The sequence below is a fragment of the Oryza glaberrima genome, chromosome 4 (genome assembly GCF_000147395.1).
Source record: "Oryza glaberrima chromosome 4, OglaRS2, whole genome shotgun sequence".
NCBI classification, from domain to species: Eukaryota; Viridiplantae; Streptophyta; class Magnoliopsida; order Poales; family Poaceae; genus Oryza; species Oryza glaberrima.
The window spans coordinates 23,924,283-23,952,018 of NC_068329.1; the positions used below are offsets into that span (position 1 = coordinate 23,924,283).

Consider the following 27,736-nt stretch of genomic DNA (forward strand, 5'->3'; position numbering starts at 1 on the left):
GAACAATTCACTCCCATATCAAAATCATGAAAAAATTACCCATGTTTGAAACAGTGCCTGGAATAGTACTGAATTATTCCATTGTCTATACTCCTTTAAAAAGGAGTATTAGTAGCGGTGAATCTTTTTTTAGATAATGGATTAAACCGGTCTCTACACCCAACGGATGTACACAGCCTAGTAGCGGTGAATCTGTCACCCCCTATTGCTATATTGTTCAACTATTGCAATCAAACAACGACAGGGCTTAGCTCTGGTGAGTCGGTGAGAAAAAAAATTCATTTTACTCCTTTGAACTATTTCATTGGTTCACTTAGCCAAGTAAAACTATTTTTTGGCCTATTTTACACCCTAAACTATTAAAAACGGATCATATTACTTTCTAATGGTTCATTGCAATGAAATTTGGTAGGATTGGTAGGTACATTATAACCTACCTCACAATATTATTCAAAAAAATCGTTACTATATACAAATATTTGAAGCACTAAGCATGATTTAAACACCAATGGATCTACAAAATTTTAGCTTTTGAAAATATTTTTGAACTTTGATAATAGTGTTATCTATAGCTCTACAAAATTGTAGTTTCAAATGCGACTCATGTAAAGAGAATCAAATATGAGAAATGCTATATTAAGCAATAAAGTAAACTATTTTTAATAGTTTAAAGGTAAAATGAACCAAAAATAGTTTAGTTGGTCAAATGAACCAATGAAATAATTCGGAGTTAAATAAACTCTATTTTTTTTTTCAATTTGTAATCATCACAATGGTAAATGGGCCATATTTAGTGGGCCAAGATAAACCCAAATTCCAAGAAAAGCCATCTCCTTGGTCGACCTTGGGCCTAGTAGAACAACTGCAGCCCACCGTTCTTTCCGTTCTCCGCTACCGCTAGCTTCGTTCTCCGCTGCGGCAGCCGGCAATCGCACGGCGGAAGCAAAACGAGGAAAAAATGGGGAGCTCGCGGCGAGGGGAGGAGAAGGGACTCCCTGTTCCTCCTCCTCCTCCTCCCAACCCTGGTGGTGTCACTTCAAGACGGCAAAAGGAAGCAGCCATGGAGATCGAGGCCGTCGGGGCCGATGGTTTGTGCCCTTTTCCCCTTAGCATAGCTGTGTATTAGTAACTCGTTCGTGTCCCTGCGGAACGGAAGAGCTATGGTTGGGTAGTAACAGCTTGTCGCAAGATCTCCGGTTATTGTTGCGGCGGCGCGGGGTCGGTGCCGTGGATTTTCCATTCGGGCCGCAAAGAGTCAAGAGTGTTCTTCCTGTAGGTGCGCCTTGTGATTGGGCACAAGCACAACAGCGTCACCATGGATCTTTGTGTGATTTGGTGGAGGTGGAAGCTAGGTTGGTTCTTGCAGTCACTCAAAGAATGCCAAGGAGGAAACTGAGAAAATGTATTTTTGTGCTTGCAGTGTAACTGCTCTTTCTTGAAATCAGATCAGATGCATATATGTTTCACAATATCTATCCATTATCTAAAAAAAAAAAAAAGAACTGATTCTGTCCATGTAGATTCAGGGGAATACTATTCTGAGAACTGCATCCCAAAGTGCATTGACTTGCCCTTAATTAACCTCCGAATATGCAGCTTCAGCTTGTTTGGTTTTATTCATCAATCTTGTTTGGAGATGTATGTGTGCTTTCGGTCTTCACCAAACTCCAGGATGATAATCCAACTCGACTTTAATTAAAATAAGGACAATAAAAAAGAATGCTTGGTAGTTGAGGACTCGAAGCTCCCATGGAGATAGGCAAGTGCTTATTGCATGCTTGTCTTGGCTATGAGGAAGACATTTGTTGATCCTCACCTAACATTCTTTCAGGCAATCCTATGCTTGCACTTATAAACGCATACCTTCAGGCATATAAGTTTCAAACTTCATACGATTGTTCAAGTGACACTATTGTCATGGCTTTTTGCAAACCATGTCTAGTATTCTATTCTGTTCTTACTTTTCTGATCCTAAATGGTGGTCCATCTCATGTACTTGCAAAGGTTTTTATGGTGGTGATGGAGGATGACCCAATCATTTCCCCCAAGTCAAGCCAAAAGAAAGTAATGTACGTGACTTCCATTTAGGAATCCTGTTAGTTTAATTCTTTTTGGAAAAGAACATTTATGACTGAACTTTCATCCAGGAGAGGTGAGGAAGCTCAGAAGTACAAGGCAATGACCACAACGAAGCATGACATCTTCCTGGATTCATTTCTCCCAGCTGGATCTTACAAGAAGCTATACAGTTACACCCACCTTCTCAATGGCTTTGCTATCTATGTAAAATCTGAAAAGGTGCTTCTATTTAGTTGATCTTTTTATCTGCTTACCTGTTTATGAAATATTTATCTGTCTATGTTGTATGTGTAATAGGCAATTAAAACTCTTAGTGGAGCAAAAGGAGTTAGACTCATCCAAGAAGATATAAAAATGGCCAAGATGACCACATACACTCCGAGGTACATTGGAGCTAATGTAGTCTGGCCGCTCCTCGGTGGTGCCGAGAAGGCTGGTGACAGAGTAGTCATTGGCATGGTAGATACTGGCATTGACCCCAGCAACCCAAGCTTTTTAAGCACATCGGACCAAGCAAAACCACCACCGGCCAGTTTCAAAGGAACATGTCAAACTGGCGAAAGATTTCCTCCAGATTCATGCAATGGTAAGATTGTTGGAGCTAGGTGGTTTGCACGTGCTGGTCAAGCAACTGGAGAGTTCAATGCTACAATGCACTATGCATCTCCTTACGATCCTGATGGCCATGGCAGGTGCATGCTCCTTTGCTAACAATGCTAATCACTTTTTCTTTACGACTTGCCTATGTTGCATTTTTAATTTCAAGGACTTACCAAGTACCAACTGATCAAAACATTGCCTACACAGCCACACAGCGTCCACTGCAGCTGGCAATTTTCATACGCCAGCAATATCTAAGGGCTACAACTTTGGGCATGCAAGTGGCGTAGCACCTGGAGCTCAGTGAGTGAACAATGCTTATTCCATTCTTCAGATGTTCAAAGCAAAACTACTCTTATGTTGTGCTGTCTCTTCTGATTATGTGACAGTCTTGCAATCTACAAAGCTGCCTATTCTTTTGGTGGATACATGTCAGATGTTATAGCTGCAGTTGACAAGGTTTGTAAATCATACTTCTTTCATAACTACTATTCTCTTCCGTAGGTTAAAATGCCAGTGTAACTTATATGCAGGCTGTAGAAGATGGCGTCGATATTATCAGTCTTTCACTGGGACCAACTACTATTACATCTGGGCCAGCATCATTCCTCAATTTGCTCGAGACACAACTTCTCCTTGCCACCAAGGCTGGGATCTCAGTTGTTCAAGCAGTTGGCAATGGAGGCCCTGATGCAAACTCAGTAGTTTCGTTCAGCCCATGGATAACAAGTGTTGGGGCATCCACAACTGACAGGAAGTATAACAAATCAATTATAATTGGAAATGGGCAAGTCTTCTCTTGCGGCGGCCTATCACGTAATTCATTTCAACCTATGAAATTAATGAATTTGGAGCCTTCTCAAGTTCTAGTGTTTAACTGATGATACTAAGTTCCATACTTCTCTTTTCTTTTTCTTTCAGAATTCGTAGTTCATTTTGCTCTTAGATTCTATATGTCCTAGATTACATCATCATTCTGTTAGGGCTGCACTGAAGTAGCTAGAAAACTAACATTATACTGGGGCTTTCTTCGTTTCAATTTCTTCACCTGGTACCAATTTTGTTTCAACAGTCTTCCTTGTTCTGTCCAGCATCGACACCAGGCGAGACCATGTACCCTCTAGCATTGGCTGATGATGTGAGCAACACGAATTCAACTGGTGGATCTTCCAACTGCCAAGATCCGGATGTCTTCATAAGATCTCTTGTCCAGGGGAAGGTGATTATTTGCATGTTTGTGTCGTCAAACTACTACGAAGGCGACTTCCTTGCTGGCATTGTCGATACGATTCAGAAAATTGGTGCTGCCGGAGTTATCATCACTGACCGTTCTTCGAGTGACTCCGACATTGAATATCATCCCACATTTCCGACGTCAATCCCTTCAGCCATAGTTGTGAACAGTGCTGATGCACAGGTGATTGTAGAAACATTTTTGCAGACCAAATGATTTGCTAATGCCCTTGTTCAGTTTTACTATTCTCTTATGCAGTAACTGGGCTCTGTTGTGTTTTGCAACCGGATGCAGGCTTTATTGGAGTACTACGACGACAACTTGGTCCGAGACAAGGAAGGAAGTGTCACCAAGTTCGGCGCAACCATCCGAATTCTGGATGGACGGCGAGCAATCTACACCAGGGAGGCGCCCGTCGTCGCCGAGTACTCGTCGAGGGGCCCGGACGTCGACGACATGCAGATGCAGGCGGCGGACGTGCTGAAGCCGAACGTCATGGCGCCGGGCCATCACATCTGGGGAGCCTGGAGCCCGACGAGCGACGCCATGGTCGAGTTCCAGGGCGAGAGCTACGCGATGCTGTCCGGCACGAGCATGGCCACCCCGCACGTCGCCGGTGTGGTGGCCCTGATCAGGCAGAGGCACCCCAAGTGGAGCCCCGCCATGGTCATGTCGGCGATCATGACCACCGCCGACGTCACCGACCGCTCCGGGAGGCCCCTGATGGCGCGGCGTGACGGGGGCGTCCTGGAGCGCGCGACGCCGTTCGACATGGGCGCCGGGGCCATCAACGCGGCGCGCGCCGTCGACCCGGGCCTGGTGTTCGACGCCGGGTACCGGGACTACCTCCAGTTCCTGTGCGCCGTGCCTGGCGTGGACGACGCCGCGGTGCTCCGCGCGGTGGGCGTGCCCTGCCCGCCGTCGCGGGCGCGGTGGTGCTCGGACCTGAACGCGCCGAGCGTGACGGTGGCGAGCCTGGTGGGGTCGCGGCGGGTGGACCGGCGGGTGACGAGCGTGGGCGCGGAGAACGAGACGTACATGGCGCACGTGCAGGCGCCCGACGGCGTGGCGGTGCGCGTGTCGCCGGACACGTTCGCCGTCGCCCCCGGCGCGACGGCCACGCTGAGGATCGTGCTCAACACCACCGCGCCGGGGAACACCTTCAGCTTCGGCGAGGTGGTCCTCAGGGGCGACAAGAAGCACACCGTGAGGATCCCCCTCGCTGTCTTCCCCGCCGCGGCGTTGAGCCCGTGAAGCCCCGAACAGGGATAGTCCTGGTATATACAAATATTACTTACGTATACGTATGCGAGCGGATGGAGTTGTACGATGAATGAATAACATGTATACATACACTATACTCGTGTTCGAGCAAACAAGAATACGAGCCATGTATCGTATAATCGGATATTATGGGCCGCAACGGACCAAAAGGACTGTGCCCCTGCTGGGTTATTCCTCTAGCTGGGCCGGAGCACGGAGGAGAGCTGGTCAGCCATAATGGGCTTTCGTTCTGATGCAAAGCAACGGCCTCTGCTAACTTCGGCTTGTCGAGCATCTCTAGCAGCTTTTGCCAGATGCCAGACTACCATGGACGGGTTTGACTGTGGCTTCTCTTTTTAATTTTTTTGATTTGATGTGTCCAGTGATCTAATGATTGTTTAGCATTCTTAACGATGATATTAACTAGAAGCATACGCCATTTACGGATACGGAAGTCCACGTCGCGTGCCAGCGCGCTGGCTGGTACTCCCCTATCCCCTTCTGTTCTGGAGTAGAACAGAAGCCATTGACTTTCAGCTTTCTTTCCCTTTCCCCTTCGCGGTTGGACCCGCGTGGCCGCGTTTGAGCATGCGTGCTACAGGTAACGATGGATTAGAAAAAGGATTATCCGCGGATGAGGCGCATGACGCCGCCTCGACGCGGCGCCCCCGGGCCGCCGCGCTTATCCGCACCCATCTACTCTTACTACGGACAGGGGGTTCAGATCAAACGGCAAATTTTTTTCCAAGTCACACATCGAACGTTTTTGAACACATGCACGGAGTATTAAATATTTAAAAAAAATAATTACACAGTTTGCGTATAAATTACGAGATAAATCTTTTAAGCTTAATTGTATCATGATCTGACAATGTGGTGCTACAGTAAATATTTTCTAATAACGAATTAATTAGACTTAATAAATTCATCTCGTAGTTTACATGTGTATTATATAATTTATTTTATTATTAGTCTATATTTATATTTAATATGTGTCTGTATATATGTATATATGAGGTGTCGCGGTGTCAGCTATAGCGCGCGTGGCGTTTCGACGACGCAGCCCGCTCGCTTTCACGGTCTCACTTTTCACCCATGGCGGCCACCATTTGACCTGAGATTTTACTCCACTCGCGAGTGTGTGTGCAGGTGAGCTGCATGCACATCGGGATGTGACGCCCGCCGGCTGGCTGGGCTCGCGTCTGCGTTGCGTGAAGCGTGATGGCGTGGGGGCTCTCCGTATCGGCCGCGGGGCGAGCGTCCATATTCCACCCGGCGCGCAGGGGTGATGGCGTGTTGCTCCGTCGGTCGGTGACAGCTTCGGCGTCGGCCTTTACAATGGACCGGTGGTGGCTGCTCGGAAGGAGCATCGGGCCGACTGCCGAGACGTTAGTCGCATGGAGAACATCATATGATTTCATCTGATCTGCAAAACCGGTCTCGTTATTTGACTGGTACTAAATTCAACTCCCCCCCACACACCCCCCATATCTTTGTTTTTTTTTTTGGGGGGGGAGGTAGTCGTATCTTTGAGAGAATGCTTCTCCTGCTACCCGAGAAAAAAAAAAGGGACGCCCCGATATAGCAAACAATAGTACATGGCAGGAGTGCACTACTTCATCTCTTTTTAAGGTCTTGTTTAGTTGCAAACTTTTTCTTCAAACTTTCAACTTTTCCATCACATCAAAACTTTCCTACACACATAAACTTTCAAATTTTCCGTCACATCGTTCTAATTTCAATCAAACTTCCAATTTTAGCGTGAACTAAACACACTCTTAAGCGATAAAATAAAGTCTATCAATCTTCAAAATAATTGTTCACCTAAATTATTTATTTCAGCTATTATCGTATTATGCCGTTGTATTTATTATAATTAAATCTTTATGACAAGTTACTCGGAAGGAAATTTTTTAGTAATTTTGCTATTGTAGATTTTTTTTAATATTGTACACAGTTTTGTTTATATGTCTCATTAAGTATTTTACTATGTTTATTAGTTCATTTTTAAATGCTGAAGTGATGTTTTTTTATATTTCACCCAATGTTTTGTGATGTTCTAACATTTACATATTGATGTTTCATATGTCATATAGAATAAGGACGCAACATTTTTTTTATATATATTCTTTCATTAAAGTGTAATAATGTAATATCTTATTACAAAGATTTAATTGTAACGAATACAACAGCATAATCAAATCATATATTGAATAAATAATTTAGAAGAAAAATCGTTTAAAACTAATTAATTAGTAGTTAGTTTGGTATTTAATTAGACATCATGGAAGATGAGTGAGAGAGAAGGGGGGAGGCCATGTGGAGCAGAGCATAGGAGGACCACCATGAAGGGAAGGAAAAAAAATAGCCGTACCATGCGTACTACAGTAGCATATGATATTTTAATTTTCGTCGGACGTCCGACGCTAAGTCATCTCTAAAAGAATGTTTTTCCTCAAATATCCGGCTCAAGGAGAAAAATTGGATGCCCCAATACAACAAGCAATGGCATGCGTACCACAGTAGCGTCCAAAAATTTAGTTCTCATCGGACATTGGACGCCTAGTCCTTGGACTCCTCGGACGTTTGGTGCGAGGAGAAAAAATGGATGCCCCAATTTAGCAAGGATCATTACATGTGAGGACCATTTTGGCTTCTACTCTTCCAAGTGATAAAGCAACTTTGTACGATATCTGATATACGATTTGAATATATTGTTATATTTGTTATAATTAAATCTTTACGACAAAATCTTACATGATTATATTTTGATTTTTTAAAAGTTTTGTTGTTGTTGCCTTTTTTTTTAATGTTGCGTACAACTTTATTTGCATGTTTCAATAATTATTTCATGATATTTCACTAGTTCATTTGTAGATGTTTCACGTGGTTATTTTTTATATTTCAACTAGTTTTTATGATGTCTAAACATTTACAACTTGATGTTTCACTTGTGATAAAAAAAATTCAACATAATTAATTATTGGTAAAAGTATATTTAGATTTGTCGTATGTTTTTTCTTTGCGATGAAGCACTCGTTGTGACTCAACGTTTTATGCAAAAGGTGTCAGTGATACTGTCAATATTTCTTAAATGTTGCATTTTTCTAAAATATTTAATAAAATTAATTGAAACATTTGAATTAATAAAATTAATTGAAACTTAGTCAATTGTTTTAATAAAATTAATTAAAACATTTGACTAAGTTTTGTATTTTTTTCATCAAAATATAATTGCATTTGATCTTGTTGTAAAATTTTAGTTGTAGTGAATATAAGGGATAAATAATTTTGAAGGAAAAATCATTCAACGCTAGTTAATTAGTTAGTTTTGCATTCAAGGAACCACCATGAGAGAGAAACAAGAGTGTGGGGGAGGCCATGTAGGGGAGAGCAGAGGAGGACCAGTTTGAAAAGAAGAAAAAAAAAAGATGTAGTGTGCGTACCCATAAAAACGTCTAATTTTTCAGTTCCCGTATAATGTCCTACTCCTAGTACTCTCCGTACCTTTTGATTATGACATATATAGTGTGGCACAAAATTTACTATTTTCTTCACTTCTACTACCTTTGATTATGACATATATAGTTAAATAAAAGTTACTACTTATAGCTTTTCTTTTTTACTTATTTGTTATACTCTCGTCGTTCCAAAATAAGTCATCTTTTGCATAAGAATTTATTATAACCCTCTCTTATTTATTTTTCACCTACTATTTTATTTCAACTAATCATAATTTTTCATCTTCTTCTTATCTCAATAATTTAATACTCACAGAGACTTCAAGGTGTTTGTATTTTAAGAGTCCTTGCATTTTGGAGCTTGGACAATTGGACTTCGGAGTGGCTGGACACCATCTACGGGCAACTCGAAAATGGAAATATCCGAGCGATGTGCAATCAAAATGATTTGCCACCCTGAGAACAGACCATTGTCCCCGCGCAGAATCGAAGATTTTGCCACCCTACGGGATGGGAAAGAGATTTGTTTGACACATGATCTGTTTAACGAATTACGGACATGGGCGAGCGCTGTTCTGTGCGTGCTGCTGCCCACTGTCCAAACTCCAAAGCACCCACACCCATTCCACGGCCATACACATCCGCCGCCCAGACTTTTGGACGGGGTGGATCTCTTTTGAACAGCACTTTTCCTGGGGAGGCAGCCGGCTGCGGGGAGGTCTCTAGTCCACGAGTGTTCGCGAGCGAGATTATCTCACGAATCTCAAGTTCTCAACTGAGCTAGATGCCGACTGGGTCAGGCGCTACCCCATGCTAGCCTCTTCGGGTCTGCTCTTGACTAAAGGATCGGCTTGATTATTTTCTCAAATTTTGCTAGTATGTTTTTAAAATTGATAAATGGTGTTTTTATATAAAATATACGTAGAAGTTACTTTTTAAAACAAATATTTTTTTAATAATCCACCCTCAATTAATCACATGCTTATTTGTGTGTGTATTTAACGACTTAAAAACAAATATTAGAAGGAAGCTAAATTAAAAAAAAATCTAAAATAATCTTCAAAATTGAGTTTTGACTAGAAAATATGCTTGTGCGTTGCAACAGATAAATGCTATTTTAACCTAATTATTGTTATACGGTTTGGCTAGGGTGAATTTCACTATGGGAATTCGCTTGATTATTTTTTCTAGAAAATCATGAGCTGCAATTAGGAGTCCAACATTCATCTCAAGTTAGCATGCAAGTTTTTAAAAAGATTTCTTATACGACTCCTTTTGCATTTTCAAAAGCAAACGAACTTAGAATCCGACTCAAACATGAATATGTATTTAAAAACGAACAAATTTAAAAACCAAATCAAACACGAATGATATACCAAAATACCGGTGAAAACATCTTTATTTTTTATAATAGTACAGATAGCGGCTTGATTCGTTGTATAGCCTCGTAGGCAGATGAGAAACGCTAGGGGTAGCTTCACAAGGTGTAGGGATAGGCAACCTGGATTCGATATATCACCCCTTCTAATTATTTGATATTAGATTCTTTTCTAATATATTGTGTTTTTTTTCCTTGTAGGCAGATGATGAGGCTGCCAGGGAGCAACTTGGGATCCAAAGGTCTTGTTTAGTTGGGGAAAAAAATTGAGTTTGATTGTCACATCGGATATACGGACACACGTTTGAAGTATTAAATGTAGTCTAATAACAAAACAAATTCAGATTTAGCCAGAAAACTGTGAGACGAATTTATTAAGCCTAATTAATATGTCATTAGTAAATGTTTACTATAGCACCGCATTATCAAATCATGGCACAATTAGACTTAAAAGATTCGTCTCGCTATTTATACGCAAATTGTTTAATTGATTTTTTTTCATATTTAATACTCCATATATGTCTCTAAATATTCAATGTGATGGATAAAAAAAATTGTTTTGGAAACTAAACCAGGGCCGAGTTTAGTTCCAAAATTTTTCTTCAAACTTCCAACTTTTCCATCACATCAAAACTTTCCTACACACAAACTTCTAATTTTTCCTCACATTATTTCAATTTTAACCAAACTTCCAATTTTAACGTGAATTAAACACACCCCACACCAAAATACAGTAGTGGCATCGTCCCAGCACTAGCAGTCTAGCACCGACTGACCAACACCACCAGAGGCCAAACATGGCATTGAGGGCTGGTTTGGTTGGTGGTCTAAATTGGTCTTACCAATTTTTTACAATGCTAAATTTTATCAAGTTTTGGTATGGCTAATTTTGGCAAGGTAAAGTTGTGTTTGGATTGGAGCCAAAATAGCCTAACTTAACTATTGAAATGACCTATTTTCTGAGGCATGCCAAAATTTAACTTCAAACCAAATAGACACTAAACACTATTAAAATTGCTAAATATTGATAAGGCTAATTTAGGCCTCAAACCAAACCAGCCTGAAGGTAGGGCAGAGAATCTGGAGTGAGATGCAGACAAAAAAACCTGAAACCACGTTCATTTCAGCTCAGGGCTTCAGGCGGTAGCTGGGCCAGAAAAAAGGGAGAAACGAAAAAGGGCAGGGCAGGACCGCAGGAGACGGTGCACTTCCGCTGACAGGTGGACCACAGACTACTGGTTTACTCGTAGTATGATGAAAGAGGAGTAGACGACGAGTAGTTCTTGACGCTAGTGGTGGTGGAGCCTGGAAGATTCGGGCCTGTTTAGATTTTATTTTTTTTTTCAAATTTCTAACTTTTTCATCACATCAAATTTTTTTACATATAAATCTTTAACTTTTTTGTCACATCGTTTTAAATTCTTTAAACTTTTAATTTTAATATGGAACTAACACAGCTTTCAGCGAGAGATGAGAGAGAACCCAAAGCAATGGAAGAAACCAAGTAATATTGTACTAGTAGGAAATAGGAAAAGCGTTCGAAATTTACAATCTTTGACCCGCTTCGTCCTCAATCTTCTTGCTTATACACAGTCATAATCCCTCGTACTAGAAATTACCGTGCAAAATTTCCCCACACACGTGCTGCTATGGTTCTAAATTTCTAATCGGCTCTGATGAGTCACCTTCCCAACAGATGAGAGAGGATTTTCTGGCTGAGTTTAGCAATTAGCACAGCTCTTTGATCCTATCTTTGCTTTCTTGCTCCGCCTACCTGGATGGATGGATCCCCCCTCCCTATTAATACAGCACGCTTCTTCCTCTTCCTCCTCACGATTCAAGCCAAACGCAGCCGGCCGACCTCCTCCCGTGCCTTCCTCCTCGATCCCCGGAGAGAGAAAAAAGGCTCCATCTTTTTTCCTCTTTCCGTTTTTGGGCGCGAACGCCTCGTCCCCCCCGGATCGATCTTGCTCGCGCGCGGTCCGTAGTCGCGTGCTCTGTTCGAAAGGCGAGTCCCTTTTTTTTTTCTTCTCCGGCCGCGGGCGCTAATTTTCTTGGAGGGCGACGCGCCACCTTTGGCCCGGCCATGAACGCGCTCGCCGCCACCAGCCGTAACTTCCGGCAGGCCGCCAGGCTGCTCGGCCTCGACTCCAAGCTCGAGAAGAGCCTCCTGATTCCGTTCCGCGAGATCAAGGTGAGACGGGTTTTTTTTTTTTGATTCCTGTTTCCAGCTTGTTTTGCTGCGGTTGCTGGCTTTGTTGTTTCATCAGGCGTAGCGTAACCCCGCTCTCTGTTCAGGTGGAATGCACCATCCCCAAAGACGATGGAACCTTGGCGTCCTTCATTGGGTTCCGCGTGCAGCACGACAATGCCCGCGGGCCAATGAAAGGTGGCATTCGCTATCACCCTGAGGTGAGGATTGTGGTTTGATGAGAATCTGTTTTTGATTTTGTCCAGTAATAATGCCGGGGATGTAAATCATCTTCCTTATTATCTGGAAATTTGACCGGAGATGATTAAGCATGAATAAATAGTGAAGTGGTTATAAACTCGGAATGTTTTGACAGTGACTGTCTCATGTCAATGGGATCATTGTTTCGTTTTGGTGAGTTATTAGATCTACGGTACTTGTTAACTTGTTATTCCTTCTTTGTTTGCATATGGCCTTTCCAGTTCGGTGAGTTATTCTTTTAGGAAATGTGCGTGATGTTACTTTCAGTTTCATACCTTTATTTGTAATCTACTTTATGATATTTTGTGGATCGTCTGGGCACTGGGCTGTCAGTTTGTCATGCAGATGGCGTGAACTGAAAATCCTTGATATTTTGCAAAGCATGTGTTGCTTTTGTACTACTATGCGCTTATGTGCTTTTACATTCAGATTTATATTTCTTTCTGTTGAACTGTCAAGAAACCTAAATGTATCTTTTCCATACTGACAAAAGAATCCCAATGGGCACATGCCAATCTTCTTCCTCTGTCAAATTGTTTCTGTAATTTCTGTTTTTTCTTGAACTATTATTTAACTGGCATTTTGAGAAACTAGAAAGTTTGATGCCCAGACATGCTACAGATGCTAGTATTCAGTATTGGAGACAACCACTCAACCAGCTTTGTTTTCTTCTGTGATAATTTCTTTTGTTCTTTACTGCTCCAATCATACTTCGGTTCTTGTTGCTGGAAGCCATTAAATTTCATACAGATAGGTGCTTGTTATAATTAAACCTAGGGAATAATCCCTTAGGTTTTTCCAAAACTGCGAGCTTATGGTATTTTCCTGTTGAAAATGCCAGAGTTATATATGTGCACCATTTAGGTTCCAAATGAAGATGAGGGATTTTCAAATTTTAGGTTAAAAAAAAAACAGTCTCCTGGAGTACTAATAAATATAAAGCATTAAAAGCGCTATGAGCTTCTGAGACTTTTATTGTCGCGTTTTACTTTGTACTTAATAAATAAATGGATTTCCTTTGATGATGAATTGATGTTTGTTATCAGTTAGCTAACAGAAAAGCAGCTAACCTATCAATCAATTCCTAGAGTAAGCAATTGATGTCAGCAGTTGTTAATTTGCAAAGGAATTTTTTGTAAGTATTACCGTAAGACTTTCACAAGCTAATGTAGAAAGTCAACTATAATATTTTCTGCTGACCATACTTTGTCTTATAAATTATTCATTGTAGTCTGAGATTCATCTGTTTCTCATTTTTAAAACTACAATTGATAATGAATTTTGGGTGAGGTTCCCCCTCCTTTATAACTTTCTTATCTTCTTAAATGGCACCCAGCTCTCTTGCGTGTTCGAGAAAAAATAAAACTAAAACTAATAAGCTATGGTTTCACCATTCTGCTTTGCAGGTTGATCCAGATGAAGTAAATGCACTTGCTCAACTAATGACATGGAAGACTGCTGTTGCAGCAATTCCATATGGTGGAGCAAAGGGTGGGATTGGATGCGCTCCTGGTGAATTAAGCACGAGTGAGCTGGAGCGTTTGACACGTGTATTTACACAGAAAATTCATGATCTTATTGGAGCTCATACTGACGTGCCAGCTCCTGACATGGGAACTAATTCACAGGTATATTCTGCTTTCTCTAGTATTTTTCTACTACTTCCCTTCATCATGTAACATCCCCTGTAATTTTGACACAGACCATGGCTTGGATTTTGGATGAGTACTCGAAATTCCATGGTCATTCACCGGCAGTTGTCACTGGGAAGCCAATAGTAAGTATACTATACAACAACACAAATCTAGTTTGTGTAAATAACCAATTTACATCCAGTGATTGTATTTTGGATATTTTTGTTGTAGGATCTTGGTGGATCATTAGGTAGAGATGCTGCTACAGGAAGAGGTGTGATGTACGCTACTGAGGCTCTTTTGGCTGAACATGGAAAGTCCATTTCTGGATCAACCTTTGTTATCCAGGTCAGTCATAATTAATAATCGATTGATTTTTGCTATGCGGATTATTCTAGGATTGTTGAAGGACAATACTCCATCCGTCCTAGAATATAAGAAGTTTTAGGCTTGGACACGGTTATTAAGAAAGTAGGTAGAAGTGAGAGGTGGATGGTTATAATTGGATGAGTAGTGGAGGTAGGTGGAAAAAGTGAATGGTGGAGTGCTGTTATTGGTTGGGAAGAGAATGTTGGTGGAGAAGTTGTTATATTTTGGGACAAATCCTGAGGGCTAAAAGTTGTTATATTTTGGTACGAAGGGAGTAACATGCATCATCATAACAGCAAAAAAAAAAAAAATCTAGCTTTCTTCCTGAAAATTTTAAAACCGCAATTCAGCTATCAAATCAGTCTGTTCATTATCATTTTATCAGTATGCCAGCAACATATGTATTTTGTTTGTAATAATCAATGGAATTTTCCAGGGTTTTGGTAATGTTGGTTCATGGGCTGCACGAATCATCCATGAGAAGGGTGGCAAGGTGATTGCACTTGGAGATGTGACAGGCTCAATCAGAAACAAGAATGGGTTAGACATACCTGCTCTGATGAAGCACAGAAATGAGGGTGGTGCTTTGAAAGATTTTCATGATGCGGAAGTCATGGATTCTTCAGAGCTACTAGTGCATGAATGCGATGTTCTCATCCCATGCGCTTTAGGTGGAGTGCTCAACAGGTAAAAGCTAGTGTCCATGTCGATCCTTAAATTTTCTGCCAATATGAGTTGTTTATCGGGGTCGGGGATGACTCTTGAAACTCTGTCCTTACCTGGTTGCAGTTGCATTTTCACCCATTATACCTATCTGTTTTTTCTTTTTTGTACTTTTGACATTAAATGGTACACAGTTGTTTTAGACGGTAATCTTGTTACATGTTGAAGAACCTATTTTATCTGATTATTCTAGTTCAACAGTAGTATGCACCAAGAAAAAAAATAGCCAATTTACATATAATTGATCTTCTGAAGGGAAAATGCACCTGATGTGAAGGCCAAATTTATAATTGAAGCTGCTAATCATCCAACTGATCCAGAAGCTGACGAGGTAACCACAGAACAAAACATTGTACCCTAACTTTGTCTTTGAGAAACATCAGAATGTTGCCAATTTTGGCAGTTCTGATTGATGCTGTATGCACTACAGATTCTTGCCAAGAAGGGAGTGACCATATTACCTGACATTTACGCCAACTCCGGTGGTGTGATCGTTAGCTATTTTGAGTGGGTTCAGGTAATTGAAATGCCGGTTCCTACGATCTTGTTTCGCATTAGCTTTGGATGAATACAGCATCTCCCTTATGCGCTTTGGACGGTTGCAGAACATTCAAGGGTTCATGTGGGATGAGGAGAAGGTGAACATGGAGCTCCACAAGTACATGAACAATTCTTTCCAGCACATCAAGGCCATGTGTAAATCTCATGATTGCAACCTGAGGATGGGGGCGTTCACCCTGGGAGTCAACCGGGTTGCACGTGCCACCCTCTTGAGGGGATGGGAGGCATGAGGCCATTAACAACACTCATATCCATGTCCGAAAATGTTGGACGACCAATGTCTGATCTGATAAATTCATCAGAAGTGGCCGGCTTGGAAGGAGCTCACTTGCAATAATATTCAAGATAGATCGGCGTCCTTCCACCGTTCCGGCGAAAAATAATAATAAATATATTAAGGGTACCTGACAAAAATGTGATGTTTCTTCTTTCGTTTTTACAAAAGGCCGATTCAATCGTGCGTGATTATAGTATTGACAAAAAATGGTGTAAGCTCTAGAGGCAATTTGAATTTCACAAAGGTTGTATTCTGTCATTGTCATTCTGTGGTTCAAAGTCTGCGAGATGGTTGACCCCCAAGTCTGAATTATATAAAATAACATTGCAAAAAAACTAGAATACCCACATGAACTGATAGGGCTTGTTTGGTTTGAAGTCAAAATTTGCCCTACCAATATTTTGGTAGTGCCAATACGGTTTTGGTACTACCAAAATTTGTAGCATTGAATTTGAACTATTATAGTTTTAAAATTTGGTACCAAAACAAATATGCATTTGCCACTATTAAAGTTACCAAAATTTTAACAGGACAAAAATTGGGATCAATCCAAACAAACCCACAATACACCCTCATTCAATCTCAATGCTACCACAGCAAAATACGCGGAGTTGTGAATGTTTTGTGCCTGAGAGAAATGTACTGAAAAATTGCACAAAGAGAGAGACGGGGATATAGTTCACCAGGCCGAATTATTTGAGCCCACTAGACTGGGGGCATTTAAGCCCAACCCCAAAGAAGAAGCAACTGGGCCCATCCATGGCGGCTACGGCCCAATAGTCCGGCTCCGGCACGCCGCAAACCCTAGCACCCTTGACCCCCCTGCCTCCTTTATATACACGCATCCCCTCTCCCCCATCGAAAGCTCACCGTCGCCGCCAAAACGGAACATTCTCCCAAGCCCCTCGTATCCGTCAGTTAATCCCCAATAATCTCTCTTGTATGGTAAAGTATATTGGTATCTCTTGTATGCACATCTTCGTTTTCATATCTTGTATAATCATGGATTCGTGGTGGCTGTGACGACTAGGTAAAATTCAAGCTCAACAGACCAAATCACAGGTCTCTCTCCAAGGCCTTTGGAGATGGGATCTGTATGCCGAGTTTCCGCTCAGCCGAGCCATCTATGATCCATGCTTACTCGCGCTTTGTTTGCCTATTTGGCTAGATTGTTTTTAACCCTTTGGCCAGATTGTTTTTTTTTTCCGTTTTGTTCTGCTTGGTTTGGTTTATGTTCCAATTTCACGAGCGATGCTAATCTCGCACGGTTGGGTTGTTTAGGCCTGATGCCACGTCACTGTTAGCCACGAGCATTGAGCTGTGATGCTATGATCAGGCCGAGACAAAGCGGATTCTGGCGTCTCACAAGTTGATAGGAACCTGGGGACTGCTGTTCCATCGGTCCACAGAGCCGGTTTCTGTGACTACATTTAAATTTGATTCAAATTTGATGTTTAAATTGGATTGAAACTTTGTCAATACGGAATCTTTTATGGCGATGATGATAAACTTAAGGCTTGTTTCTCATAACATTCGCAGTTGCCGCCTAAGAGCTTTCGCCTTGCCGGGCTTGAGAGCTAATGCTGCTAACTCCTTCCTTGGATGTCTGAGCCATATGGTTTTCATTACATTTACATTTGCTATTGGGTCTTGCCATTAGTATTCTTGGTTATGATTAGGGTTAAGTTCTGTCTCCTGTAGCAATGATAATTGTACTGTCATCCAAGTATCCATGTGTGTGGTTATGTTTTAGTTTTCTGTTCATGTGTGTCATGTTTTAGTTTGCTTTGCTGACGGGCAAATGATGATGAAATCAAGGCTTGTTTCTCATAACATTCGCAGTTGCCGCCTAAGAGCTTTCGCCTTGCCGGGCTTGAGAGCTAATGCTGCTAGATCCTTCCTTGGATGTCTGATGCCTGTTGCCTAGTAAACTTCACGTGATTGATGTTCAAGCAGTTTCATGTTTCATATTTAATTGTTACATCTTAGTAGAGTGCTTGTTATGCCTGCCCAGTGATGATGAAAACAAGGCTTGTTTCTCATAACATTCGCAGTTGCCGCCTAAGAGCTTTCGCCTTGCCAGGCTTGAGAGCTGATGCTGTTCAATCCTTCCTTGGATGTCTGAGGGCACATTTGAGCATTCTATTTTTTCATATACTCCTATATAGCCTTCGATATCATATGTTCAGGGTTCAATTCCTTTTGTGTTGCCTTACTGTGTAAACTTCATGTGTTTTATGTCTAAGGCTCTAAGCCGTTTCATGCCACATTTTTCATTACATCTTAGTGGTCAGCTTGTTATGCCTGCCCAATGATGATAAAAACAAGGCTTGTTTCTCATAACATTCGCAGTTGCCGCCTAAGAGCTTTCGCCTCGCCAGGCTTGAGAGCTTATGCTGTTAAATCCTTCCTTGGATGTCTGAGGGCCCGCCTTGTATTCTGTTTACAAAACTTAATTACATCATCTCCAGTGTGCAATTCTTTTTGTTTGCTCATGTTCTCATTCAAGATGCAGCTTCTATCAACAGGTTTGCGAAAGTTCTGCCTGGCTGATCAGACTAGCTGAGGACATGCTTATTCACAGGTTCGCAGCATCTACACACTGTTTACATTTTGGCAGTGATCTAAACATCGGCGATCATCACAGTAAGCGTGCAACCATTTCATCAACACAACACTGTTTACATCTGATACTTAGACTGAGACCACTGTCCTCAAGCTACCTATGCTGCTCCAATACCAGAAAACAGTAACAAGACATAACTGAGGACCCCTGCTCCACGGCTCCTCCAATACCAGAAAACAGGAACAAGGCATGGTATGCAATTGTATCAAATTGGAACGAAATTCCCAAGAGCTTTGTATCTCTCCGACTCTTGCCAACTCCATAGTGTGGTTTCTACCACCAGGTGCTTATGTTTCCAAATGTAAAACTTGGGCCCCTTCTGAATGTCAAAACTGAGCTTTATTTTTGTTTGTTTGAATTCTTTATGTTTCGCACACTGTCTTTCCAGTCTGCGAAGTTACAAGAATGCTCGTGGTTTTCACCTTCTGCTGCTGGTTCGCACTTCTGCTCATCTATCTCTTGTGACACAAAAGTCCTGGCTTGTTTCGGTTTGATTAGTGATGAAGCAATTGACCAAGCTCACTACTAGTCACTGGCAGCTCAGTTCAGACTTCAGAACATAGCTGTCAAACTGGAGATGGAGTATTTAACTATTATCACTTTTGATATGACGTTTAATAATTTAGGGTGTGTTTAGTTCCACGCTAAAATTGAAAGTTTAAATAAAAAAGTTGAAAGTTTATATGTGTAGAAAAGTTTTGATGTGATGGAAAAGTTGGAAACTAAACCTACATAAGCACATAAAAATTCATGTATCATAAATATATATGAGTATAAATTATGAAATTATATGAGTGAAATTATGAAACGTTATATCTAAAAGTGATAAATATCTAAATTACCGCGCTAAAAACCGTGGACATTCACTGCCCATAAGTACAAAACTGACAGGTGTGAATTGTGAGAAATGCGAAGCCGAGGCTTGCATAAATTCAGCTGACCCTCGCGACACTCGGCCACAACCGGCGGCATGGACGGACAGCGGGGTCACCAGCCGGGGCGGGGGCGCGGGCGGGCGGCGCCGCCCGGATGGACCGGCGACGCCGGGTCCGGGCAGGGCTCCGGCCCCGACGGCTCCTGGAGGTACGGGTGGGGGTGGGCCTCGGGGCCCGGAGGCGGCTGGGGCTACGGCCACAGCTCGGCGCAGAGCCCCGGCGGCACCGCGTTCGGGTTTGGCTTCGGCGGCGGCGGAGGCGGAGGTGGAGGAGGCGTTGGCGGGCCCGGTGGCTCCAGCGGCCTTGGCGGCCACGGTGGCGGTTTCGGCTGGGCTGGCGGGCAGGGCCACGGCGGCTGGGGAGCCGGCGCTGGGGCGTTCGGAGGCGGGAGTGGATCAGGCGGCGGCGGCGGCGGCGGCTGGAGCGCTCGCGGGGGATTCCACGGCGGTGACAGCCACCGGCCTCAGCGCGGTGGCGGCAACTGAAACTCTGAAACCGCTGGACATTTTGCCTTGCATCCGTTGTACACAGTAGCTGTGTGTAATATGTCCATCTTTGGTTGAGCTTTGTTACCTACTGAAATACTACTAAGATATATGGGTACTTAAGTTATCTTCGGTTCCTGTATAATATGTCCATCTTTGTTCAAACTTTGTACCTGAAATGCTGAAATAAGATAGGGTCAAGTGCAGAGCTGATCATGCTCGTATATATATTCCGGATCGTGTTGGTGATGTTTTAATTCTGGACTGAACAATCTGCCATGTCTCAATAAAAAGGTAGTTCGACTCAAGTTTCTCGAGAAAAATAAAAAGGTTAACTCAATACAAAATCGAACGAAAAAAAACAACAATTGAGTTCATGGAATAGACATTCTTTGGAGGTAAAGGAATTGTGGCCCTGTTACAGACGTCAGAATGCAGATTTCGAGCTTCACATGAACTCATCTATGATAAGAAGTTTCAGTACTACAAGGCAGCACGTTCTTGGCATCATGGGTACCAGGTTTTTTATCTTCCGCTGCAAACGTTGGTTTTCTCAATTTAGACCGGCCGTTTGAAACCCTTCTCCAAATCAAGGCCCACAAATGGAGGCTCCTGCACCTACTACAATATATCAACGTTTCAGACTACCCAATTCTCATTTCTATTTAGTGTTTGCCTAAACGGCCACCTAGCCCGTTAGACGGTGATTAATCGCTAGTCAGCGACAATTTGTCCAATTTACACCCTAGACAGTGAATTAGTCGATTTGCCGCCTAGACGGTCCTAGTCGGTCCTAGGCCGCCTGGACGGGACAGTCCCTGGGCGCAATTGGACAATGGGACAGTGCGTCTAGGTGGCGACTAGACGATAGAAATCAAAATTTGTGCGCGATAAAATTTGGAAGCGCCACGTGGGGCCGACTCAGTATAGAAGAGGATTTAGGTTACCCTATTTGAGAGCCTGGAGAGAGAGCGCTGCCCATGCCTACTCCCCTTTTCACGCCGCCACAAGCGAGAGCTCTGCCACCGCACCCATCAATTTGCCACCGCGCCGCCACGTTCTTCACTCTCCTCCTTTGCTGCTTCACGTTCTTCCCCCTCCTCTGCTGCTCCTGCTCTCCCTCTCATCCTTCATCCTTGCCGTCAATGGAAGGTGACAAACACACCGATTGAAGCAGTCAAACACGGAACCACTCAAACAGCCAGTGCCAACCCTAGATCAGGCCATCAGGGGACTAGACTCCCTTCCACCACCTCTATTCTTCCAGTTCCAGGTAAATTTTTATTCCTCTCCTAACTCCAGCACCTTAGATCTGTATCAGATCTGTATGTATGTGATTGAGTTTTTGAGAGGTATGCTCATGTGCTGGTGTTGGTGCTGTACTGCTACTCCCCTAGCCTTCTATGTGTGTGTGTATTTATATATAGACACACACACACACTAAATATGAACTATAAAGTTTTGATTTATGAATTATGATGTGTATATTGATGTGTTCGCTATTCCTATAGATTTGTACTAAACCCAATGCTTTGTGTGCAGTGTCAGTGCATTGTATTGACTTGATGATTTCTTAACTTAACTATGATTTATGCTATTTTCCTAAATGCCTATATTTAATGAGTACCGAATGTCTAGAATCAGTATTTTTCTGTGAAACAAATAGAAAAAACGTCTAATTCGCCTAATCCGTCCCACTAGTGTTTAGCGACTAGGTGAACACTGTATTTTCTAAGTCCTTCAAATATGTGAAATAATCCATGAGATGATAGAACCATATCTCATCCTCAAAATATGGTGCTGTATTTTTCGTTACTGGTCAAAACTGAAGCACTAACTATGATAAATAGGAGCGAATAGTTGTTATTCCAAATCATCTCGAAGTTTCTAACTTTTGCTGGTTTCAGTATTTCTTTGAAATGTTTGTACAATATCCTAATAGCTTAGTAGTCCAAAAGGACCTAAACAAATGTTACAAGAACCATAAAAAATAACTTGGAGACAAGAAACTAAACCAAAAAAAGGTAATCTACTAACCACAACTGCAAAATTTAAAGTAACAAATTGTGTCAGACTCGGAATCGTATCAAGATAACATATTCTGGCATATATTGAGCTATATATTGAGCTACATGAAACAACATGCTTAAACTTTCCCTTAAAAGAACAACACATTTAACCATTGTTGGAAACAATTATGGAAGACATTTGATCAGCACAATGTAAAATTATTTAGTAAGTTATTAAATGATTAGTGCAAATAAAAAAAATGACTTGGCACTTTGCCAATGGTGGAACTGCAAAGAAAGAAGAAAACATTAACCTAATAATTATTTCGATTTCATTTGTAATCACAGTATAAGCTAGAAGAAGATTTCATGCCCAATGAAAGAAGTTCAATTATGCCTCTGGAAATAGTACACTCTCAAGCCTAATACAACCAACCATCACACTCTATAGAGCCACAGAGACATTTTTTCTTCTTGATGTTACCATTGGCATCATGAACCTGATCTATTGTATAGTTGTAGTGGTATGAAAGTTCTTGGCGGGGTGGAATGTCCTCACAGGCAAAGAACATAATGTGAGGTACACTCTTGTCGTCATGATCATATAGGACATTTTGTGCATAAAGGTTAGGGGTGCAACTATGGTTGATGAATTTTGCAAAGTTGCCCATCTTTGAAGCATCAACAGCAAAGCCAGCTTCCTCATCTTTATCAGGACCCTTCTGAAGTGAGGGTATGGATCTTGATAGGCCCTCCCAAAGGGCTTCATCATAATAATTATGACCAATAGCGAATAAGTATTCATCGGTCGTCCTTTTCTGTGCCTCTTCATCCTCCAACACTTCTCCAATGTATTCACATACAAAGCTTCCAGATGGTATGAAGTCAAGAGTTCTTACTCCCCAGCCCATCAATTTGGTTTTGAAGACTTGCAAACGAAACCTAAGGCCATGTTGACCAACTCTGTTATGACATGTAGGAGGGCACTTGCATGAAGGTCCACACTCATAAACAAGAGGTTTTGCTTCTAAGATGCGGCCTTTATCATTGAAAGGAATCTCCCCACCATTTTTCACTGCACATGCACACCTTTTAGAATCTGAGCATCCACCAACACAACCACAGCCTGCTGGAGGTGCTGGCTGGTAGTTACGGGGGTACTGCAGGTGTGCAATGTAGCGATAGGGCATTGGGTACTCATCAGATATTGAATTAACAACAGATACAGGGATCTTCTCCAATCCTCGGGATATATCTTTTATGATAATACCACCATATGATTCAGCTTGTCCTGAATTCAGAATGTCTTGGATGTCAATGTGTTTCTGACCTGCCATTCTTCTCAGTCGGAACATATAAACATAACGATCATTACCCTCTTTCTCCCTCCAGTATTTCTCGACTATATATAAACCCCCATATATATAAGTAGGGATCTTCTTTCGCTGGCAGTTTCCATTGAGGTGAGTGACAAAACCATGGATAACACGGACTGGTGTGTTAGTGTCCATACTCTTCTTGAGTGCTAAGTTGGTACCCTCTATCTTCTGATTGGCTATAGCTGTCATTGCTCCAGAATACACCAAGACATCCAAATTATTCTTAATATCGGAAGATTGTGCATATGATACAATGCTAACAGCTATGCAAGTCCCATCCTCCTGTTTGATATGATCTACACCCACCCGGTGTGGGCGATGAAGACCAACAACACAAAGCTCTACCCTCAAGTGGAAGATATCACCAACTTTGATTCCAGGCACATTGCCAATATATTTCTTCTCATCGCAGTCTGTGATGAACCGCTCCCTGAAAATTCTGTAAGCTTGTAGATCAGGTCTAATCACTGCTTCTGTCGACTTCTCTTCTTCTTCATCCAAAAGGTCCCTGTAAATTAAGCGAAAATTCTGCAGAGATCCCATAATGTTTTCCCTAGCGAGGACAACTCCATTCTTTGGCATCCCTTGACTAGGACCATCCATGCCAGTTTTGCTCTTCTTATATGGAGTTGATGTTTCCTTCTCACCTTTCACTGAGAAATCACGCATGGCCGAGACTCTAACACCAGAATGAGCACTCGCATAACACCGGACAGAACTTCTTGTTGCTGGAGTGCACGGTGTCGAAGAGTCTTGGGCTCTGTAGAATTGAGTACCAGAGGGCCCTGAAGATTCACTATCGGAGCAGAAAGCTTTCGAGAACGACCGCTTGAACCCAACCTGGAACCTCCATGGAAGTACTACCTTCCGCCCCTTACGATTCGTTTCGTCGCCATTGTTGCCAGGACATGCTAAGTTGCTACTTTTGGCTGCAGCATTACACTCATCGGCACCTCCATCGCCACTGTCATTTCCCTTTTTCACCTTCGGCGCGCAATCCGCGGCAGAAGAACCATTGCTATTATTTACACAAGGCTTCTTCAAACCCTCAGAAACGCATTCCCCATCTCTTGCATCGCTGCCGCTCTCAAGATGCACATCAGCATCTCCGACGATGCCATCGGGGTTGGACTTCTCCAAACCACAATCTTCGGCAGCTGCCGTTCCAATGCCACCGCCCCTGCCATTCCTCAAACCCTCAAATCCGGAGCCCTCCGCCGCGACGCCGGATTTGCCCGAACCGCCGTCGTCTCCGGCAACACGGGGACCGCCCTCCTCCACGCTCCGCGCATCACCAGAGCCCTTCGCGCTCGCGCTGCGGGTGCATCTCCTCGATTGAGGATCTCCCCGGCCTCCACTGGACCCGACGCCTTCCCCCGACGCCCCCAACCCGCGACCCTTGCCGCCGGGCGTGCCCGCGACCCCTCCTCCGGCAACGGCGGCGGCGGCGGCAGGGGGCTTGACCGGAGGCGGCCTGACGAAGCCCGGCTGGAAGCGCCACGGCACGAGCCCCTTGTACCTCCGCGGGCCGGCCGCCCTCGGCGGCACCACCACCTCCGGGATCCCCATCCAACGCCCCCCGCACTGCCCCCACCACCACCAGAAGCCTCTGCCCCTGCACGCGGAGATGACGCTCCACGGAGGCAGCGGGGAGGGGGCGCGGCGGAGTGGGGCGAGGTGGGTGGGGTGGGGGTTCTCCTACAATGGTGGAGCGGGGAGGAGGGAGGGTGGGTAGGGGGGGGGGGGGGGGGGGGGAGGGAGGTGAGTCAGGGGGAGGCGGCGGTGAGCCACCGCCGCGTGGGGACGAGCGCCGTTTTGGGGGTGCCGAGCAACGCGGCGGTATGGTTACCGGGATGGTGGATCGGAGTCGGACTGGGCCACGCGAGCGGCGGGCGGGGGTAGCCGGGTAGGGCGCGGCGCGCAGCGGCGTTTCGATTTGGGAATTGCCAATTCCACTCTCTCCGACTGTTAATAATCTGTTCGACCTCGAAGCAGCCGTTTGCCGTACGTACTCCCTCGGTTATAAAATAAATCAACTTCTGAAATTTAAACTTTATCTTAAAATAAATCAACGAATATAGAATTGAATGTAGCACATTCTAATACAATAAATCTAAACAAAGATATATCTAGATTCATAGTACACTAGAATGTTTCTCATTGTTTTTATTTTCTATACAGATGGAGTACTACCTTGTTAGAGCATCCCCAGGAGATCCTTCATCCGGTCCTCCATCCGATATATGGCATACGCGAGATGAAAATGGACCTCCAACAGATACGGCATTGAGTCCGCCAAATATGGACAATGCGCCAAAGTGAGTAGATTTCGGCCAAATATAGCGATTCTCTCTCCTCACGCCATATCTCAACGCCCACATCTCCCGCCCACATTCGGACTCCCATCGCGACCTCTCCTCCATCGTCGCCGTCGCCGGCCGCAAGCTACTGACGCCAAGTCGCCGCAAGCCGCAAGCTGTCGCCGCCGCTTACGAGCCTGTCGGCCGCCTGCGCTGCTCGTCGTGGAGTGTAGAGAGGAGGGTGTAAGCGTGGAGAAGGAGAGGAGTACCAGATCTGGAAGGAGCCGTGCGGCCGCCGCCTGCCGCCGTCGCCTTGCGTGTTGTCGCCGCCTTCCACCGTCGCCCTACGTGTTGTCGCCGCCTTTCGTCGTTGCCCTGCGCGCGGCCGCCGCCTACCTCCTTTGCCCCTGCGCCCGTCCGCCGCTGACTGCCTCCTCCCCGCCCATCCAGGGCCCTCGCCCGCCAGCCCGCCTCCGCGACCATTGACTGCCTCCTCCCCGTCCATTTGCGCCCTCGCCCGGTCGTCGGTCGTCGCCCCTTGCCCGCCCGCCAACCCTCAGCCGCACGCCCGCCACCGTCCCTCGCCAACTCGCCCGCCGTCGCGAGTAGAGAAGAGTAGTAGTAGTAGAGAAGAGGAAATAGGAAATAGGAATAGAGTAAAAGGAAAAGAGTAGTAGTAGTAAAGAAGAGGAAATAGGAAACAGGAATAGAGTAAAAGGAAAAGAGTAGTAGTAGTAGAGAAGAGGAAATAGGAAATAGGAATAGAGTAAAAGGAAATAGGAAATAGGAATATTTTTTGCTGTGTTTTTATGTACATTTTATTTTATTGATGATGCTACGAATATATAAAAAAAATGTTTCCCTCAATTCAAATATATCAATTAAAAAACTATCCATTAAAAATATATCCGTTAAAATTTACTCGTTTCAAAATACTATCGTGATAAATAACACCGTTAAAATTAAGTTAGTTGGAAATATATCCCTTAAAATACAAATGTAAAGTTAGTTAGAAAGATATTCCTAAATATAGGATGATGGGATATGGATGATGTAATATGGATGATCTGTTGGAGTTGGAAGGGATACGGATGAGGAATCTTTTTTTGGATGATACTCCATATGGACATTTGCAGGACCAAATATAGATGAGCTGCTGGGGATGCTCTTATCTATCTCGATTCATAAATCGAAAATATTTATTTCTTCGATACCTCTTTGTCGACGAGGGATACCTGTAGACCGAATAGTATGGGTATTGGGGTACGTTGGTACGAAGATCTACACGATTCGACATCAAGCAAATAAGAAGACATGATGGATTATACTGTTTTGGACCACTCGTAAGTTAATAGTCATAATCCAGTTTATATGAGATTGATATGGAAATCCATAGATTACAAGAGAGAACAACTGATCCCAAAGTTACCGACGAGATCCTTGTCGAGATGGCTTCGACGAAATTCCTAGCGAGTAGGCTTCAAGTTCTCTGTATTGCTTCTTTGGTCGTGGGTTGGCTAGTGCTATGATTCGATGCCTTGGACCCCTCAGGAGGAGTCTACTTATACCGTGAATCTCCTTAGTCTCCAAGTATAACTCGGAGATCCCAGACCCTACACGATATAGTATAATCCTAACCTTCTTCAAGTAGAACTCTGTCACGTTATTTGCCTATGAGGTTTATTTCCATAATGTCTTGTCGATTTTCTTATTATATGCAGAAGTCTATCGCACATACGAAGATATGCCGTATCCGTATATTATATAAGCCGTAGGATAGAAGATATACCTTATCCGTAGCCATAACACTTTAACGCACCTATCCATCAATACTAATTTGCTATTAATAAAATGCATTTTGGTCTTTTATTCTCTCTTTTAATTTTTGCGTTGGAATGCTAGGAGCTACTTATTTGTGAGAAAAAGGGAGTTCCCATAAGCCACTAAGATTAATTGGATCCGTACGATTGT

General features: G+C 43.3%; 4 protein-coding genes, 6 non-coding genes and 1 pseudogene across 10 annotated transcripts; 10 read left to right on the forward strand and 1 right to left on the reverse strand.

Annotated features, from left to right (window-relative positions):
• Nucleotides 1-882: 882 nt before the first annotated feature.
• On the forward strand, nt 883-5,567 carry LOC127769335 (subtilisin-like protease SBT2.5). The gene is made up of 8 exons (XM_052294887.1): nt 883-2,069; nt 2,148-2,298; nt 2,377-2,771; nt 2,887-2,982; nt 3,069-3,138; nt 3,213-3,495; nt 3,771-4,096; nt 4,208-5,567. Exons 1-8 carry the CDS (start codon nt 1,840-1,842, stop codon nt 5,165-5,167), a joined length of 2,511 nt encoding a protein of 836 aa, XP_052150847.1. The 5' UTR covers nt 883-1,839; the 3' UTR covers nt 5,168-5,567.
• A 6,258-nt stretch (nt 5,568-11,825) lies between these two features.
• LOC127771509 (glutamate dehydrogenase 2, mitochondrial) lies at nt 11,826-16,295 on the forward strand. The gene is made up of 9 exons (XM_052297430.1): nt 11,826-12,209; nt 12,314-12,427; nt 13,874-14,095; nt 14,170-14,244; nt 14,333-14,449; nt 14,907-15,157; nt 15,449-15,524; nt 15,624-15,710; nt 15,799-16,295. Exons 1-9 carry the CDS (start codon nt 12,102-12,104, stop codon nt 15,982-15,984), a joined length of 1,236 nt encoding a protein of 411 aa, XP_052153390.1. The 5' UTR covers nt 11,826-12,101; the 3' UTR covers nt 15,985-16,295.
• Nucleotides 16,296-16,907: 612 nt separating this feature from the next.
• Nucleotides 16,908-19,008, forward strand: LOC127771769 (uncharacterized; annotated as a pseudogene).
• LOC127772369 (small nucleolar RNA Z107/R87) lies at nt 17,044-17,156 on the forward strand. Its single transcript, XR_008017361.1, has one exon. It is a non-coding gene; the product is annotated as a small nucleolar RNA Z107/R87 (small nucleolar RNA).
• Nucleotides 17,312-17,463, forward strand: LOC127772376 (small nucleolar RNA snoR2/U65). Its single transcript, XR_008017367.1, has one exon. It is a non-coding gene; the product is annotated as a small nucleolar RNA snoR2/U65 (small nucleolar RNA).
• Nucleotides 17,525-17,645, forward strand: LOC127772383 (small nucleolar RNA SNORD14). Its single transcript, XR_008017374.1, has one exon. It is a non-coding gene; the product is annotated as a small nucleolar RNA SNORD14 (small nucleolar RNA).
• LOC127772384 (small nucleolar RNA SNORD14) lies at nt 17,828-17,948 on the forward strand. Its single transcript, XR_008017375.1, has one exon. It is a non-coding gene; the product is annotated as a small nucleolar RNA SNORD14 (small nucleolar RNA).
• On the forward strand, nt 18,040-18,160 carry LOC127772382 (small nucleolar RNA SNORD14). The gene has a single exon (XR_008017373.1). It is a non-coding gene; the product is annotated as a small nucleolar RNA SNORD14 (small nucleolar RNA).
• LOC127772380 (small nucleolar RNA SNORD14) lies at nt 18,338-18,458 on the forward strand. The gene has a single exon (XR_008017371.1). It is a non-coding gene; the product is annotated as a small nucleolar RNA SNORD14 (small nucleolar RNA).
• A 619-nt stretch (nt 19,009-19,627) lies between the features above and the next one.
• On the forward strand, nt 19,628-20,077 carry LOC127770909 (glycine-rich protein DOT1-like). Its single transcript, XM_052296681.1, has one exon. The coding sequence runs from the start codon at nt 19,628-19,630 to the stop codon at nt 20,075-20,077; it is 450 nt and encodes a 149-aa protein (XP_052152641.1).
• A 2,177-nt stretch (nt 20,078-22,254) lies between these two features.
• On the reverse strand, nt 22,255-25,119 carry LOC127771816 (histone-lysine N-methyltransferase, H3 lysine-9 specific SUVH5-like). The gene has a single exon (XM_052297756.1). It carries the CDS (start codon nt 25,032-25,034, stop codon nt 22,509-22,511), a length of 2,526 nt encoding a protein of 841 aa, XP_052153716.1. The 5' UTR covers nt 25,035-25,119; the 3' UTR covers nt 22,255-22,508.
• Nucleotides 25,120-27,736: the final 2,617 nt, after the last annotated feature.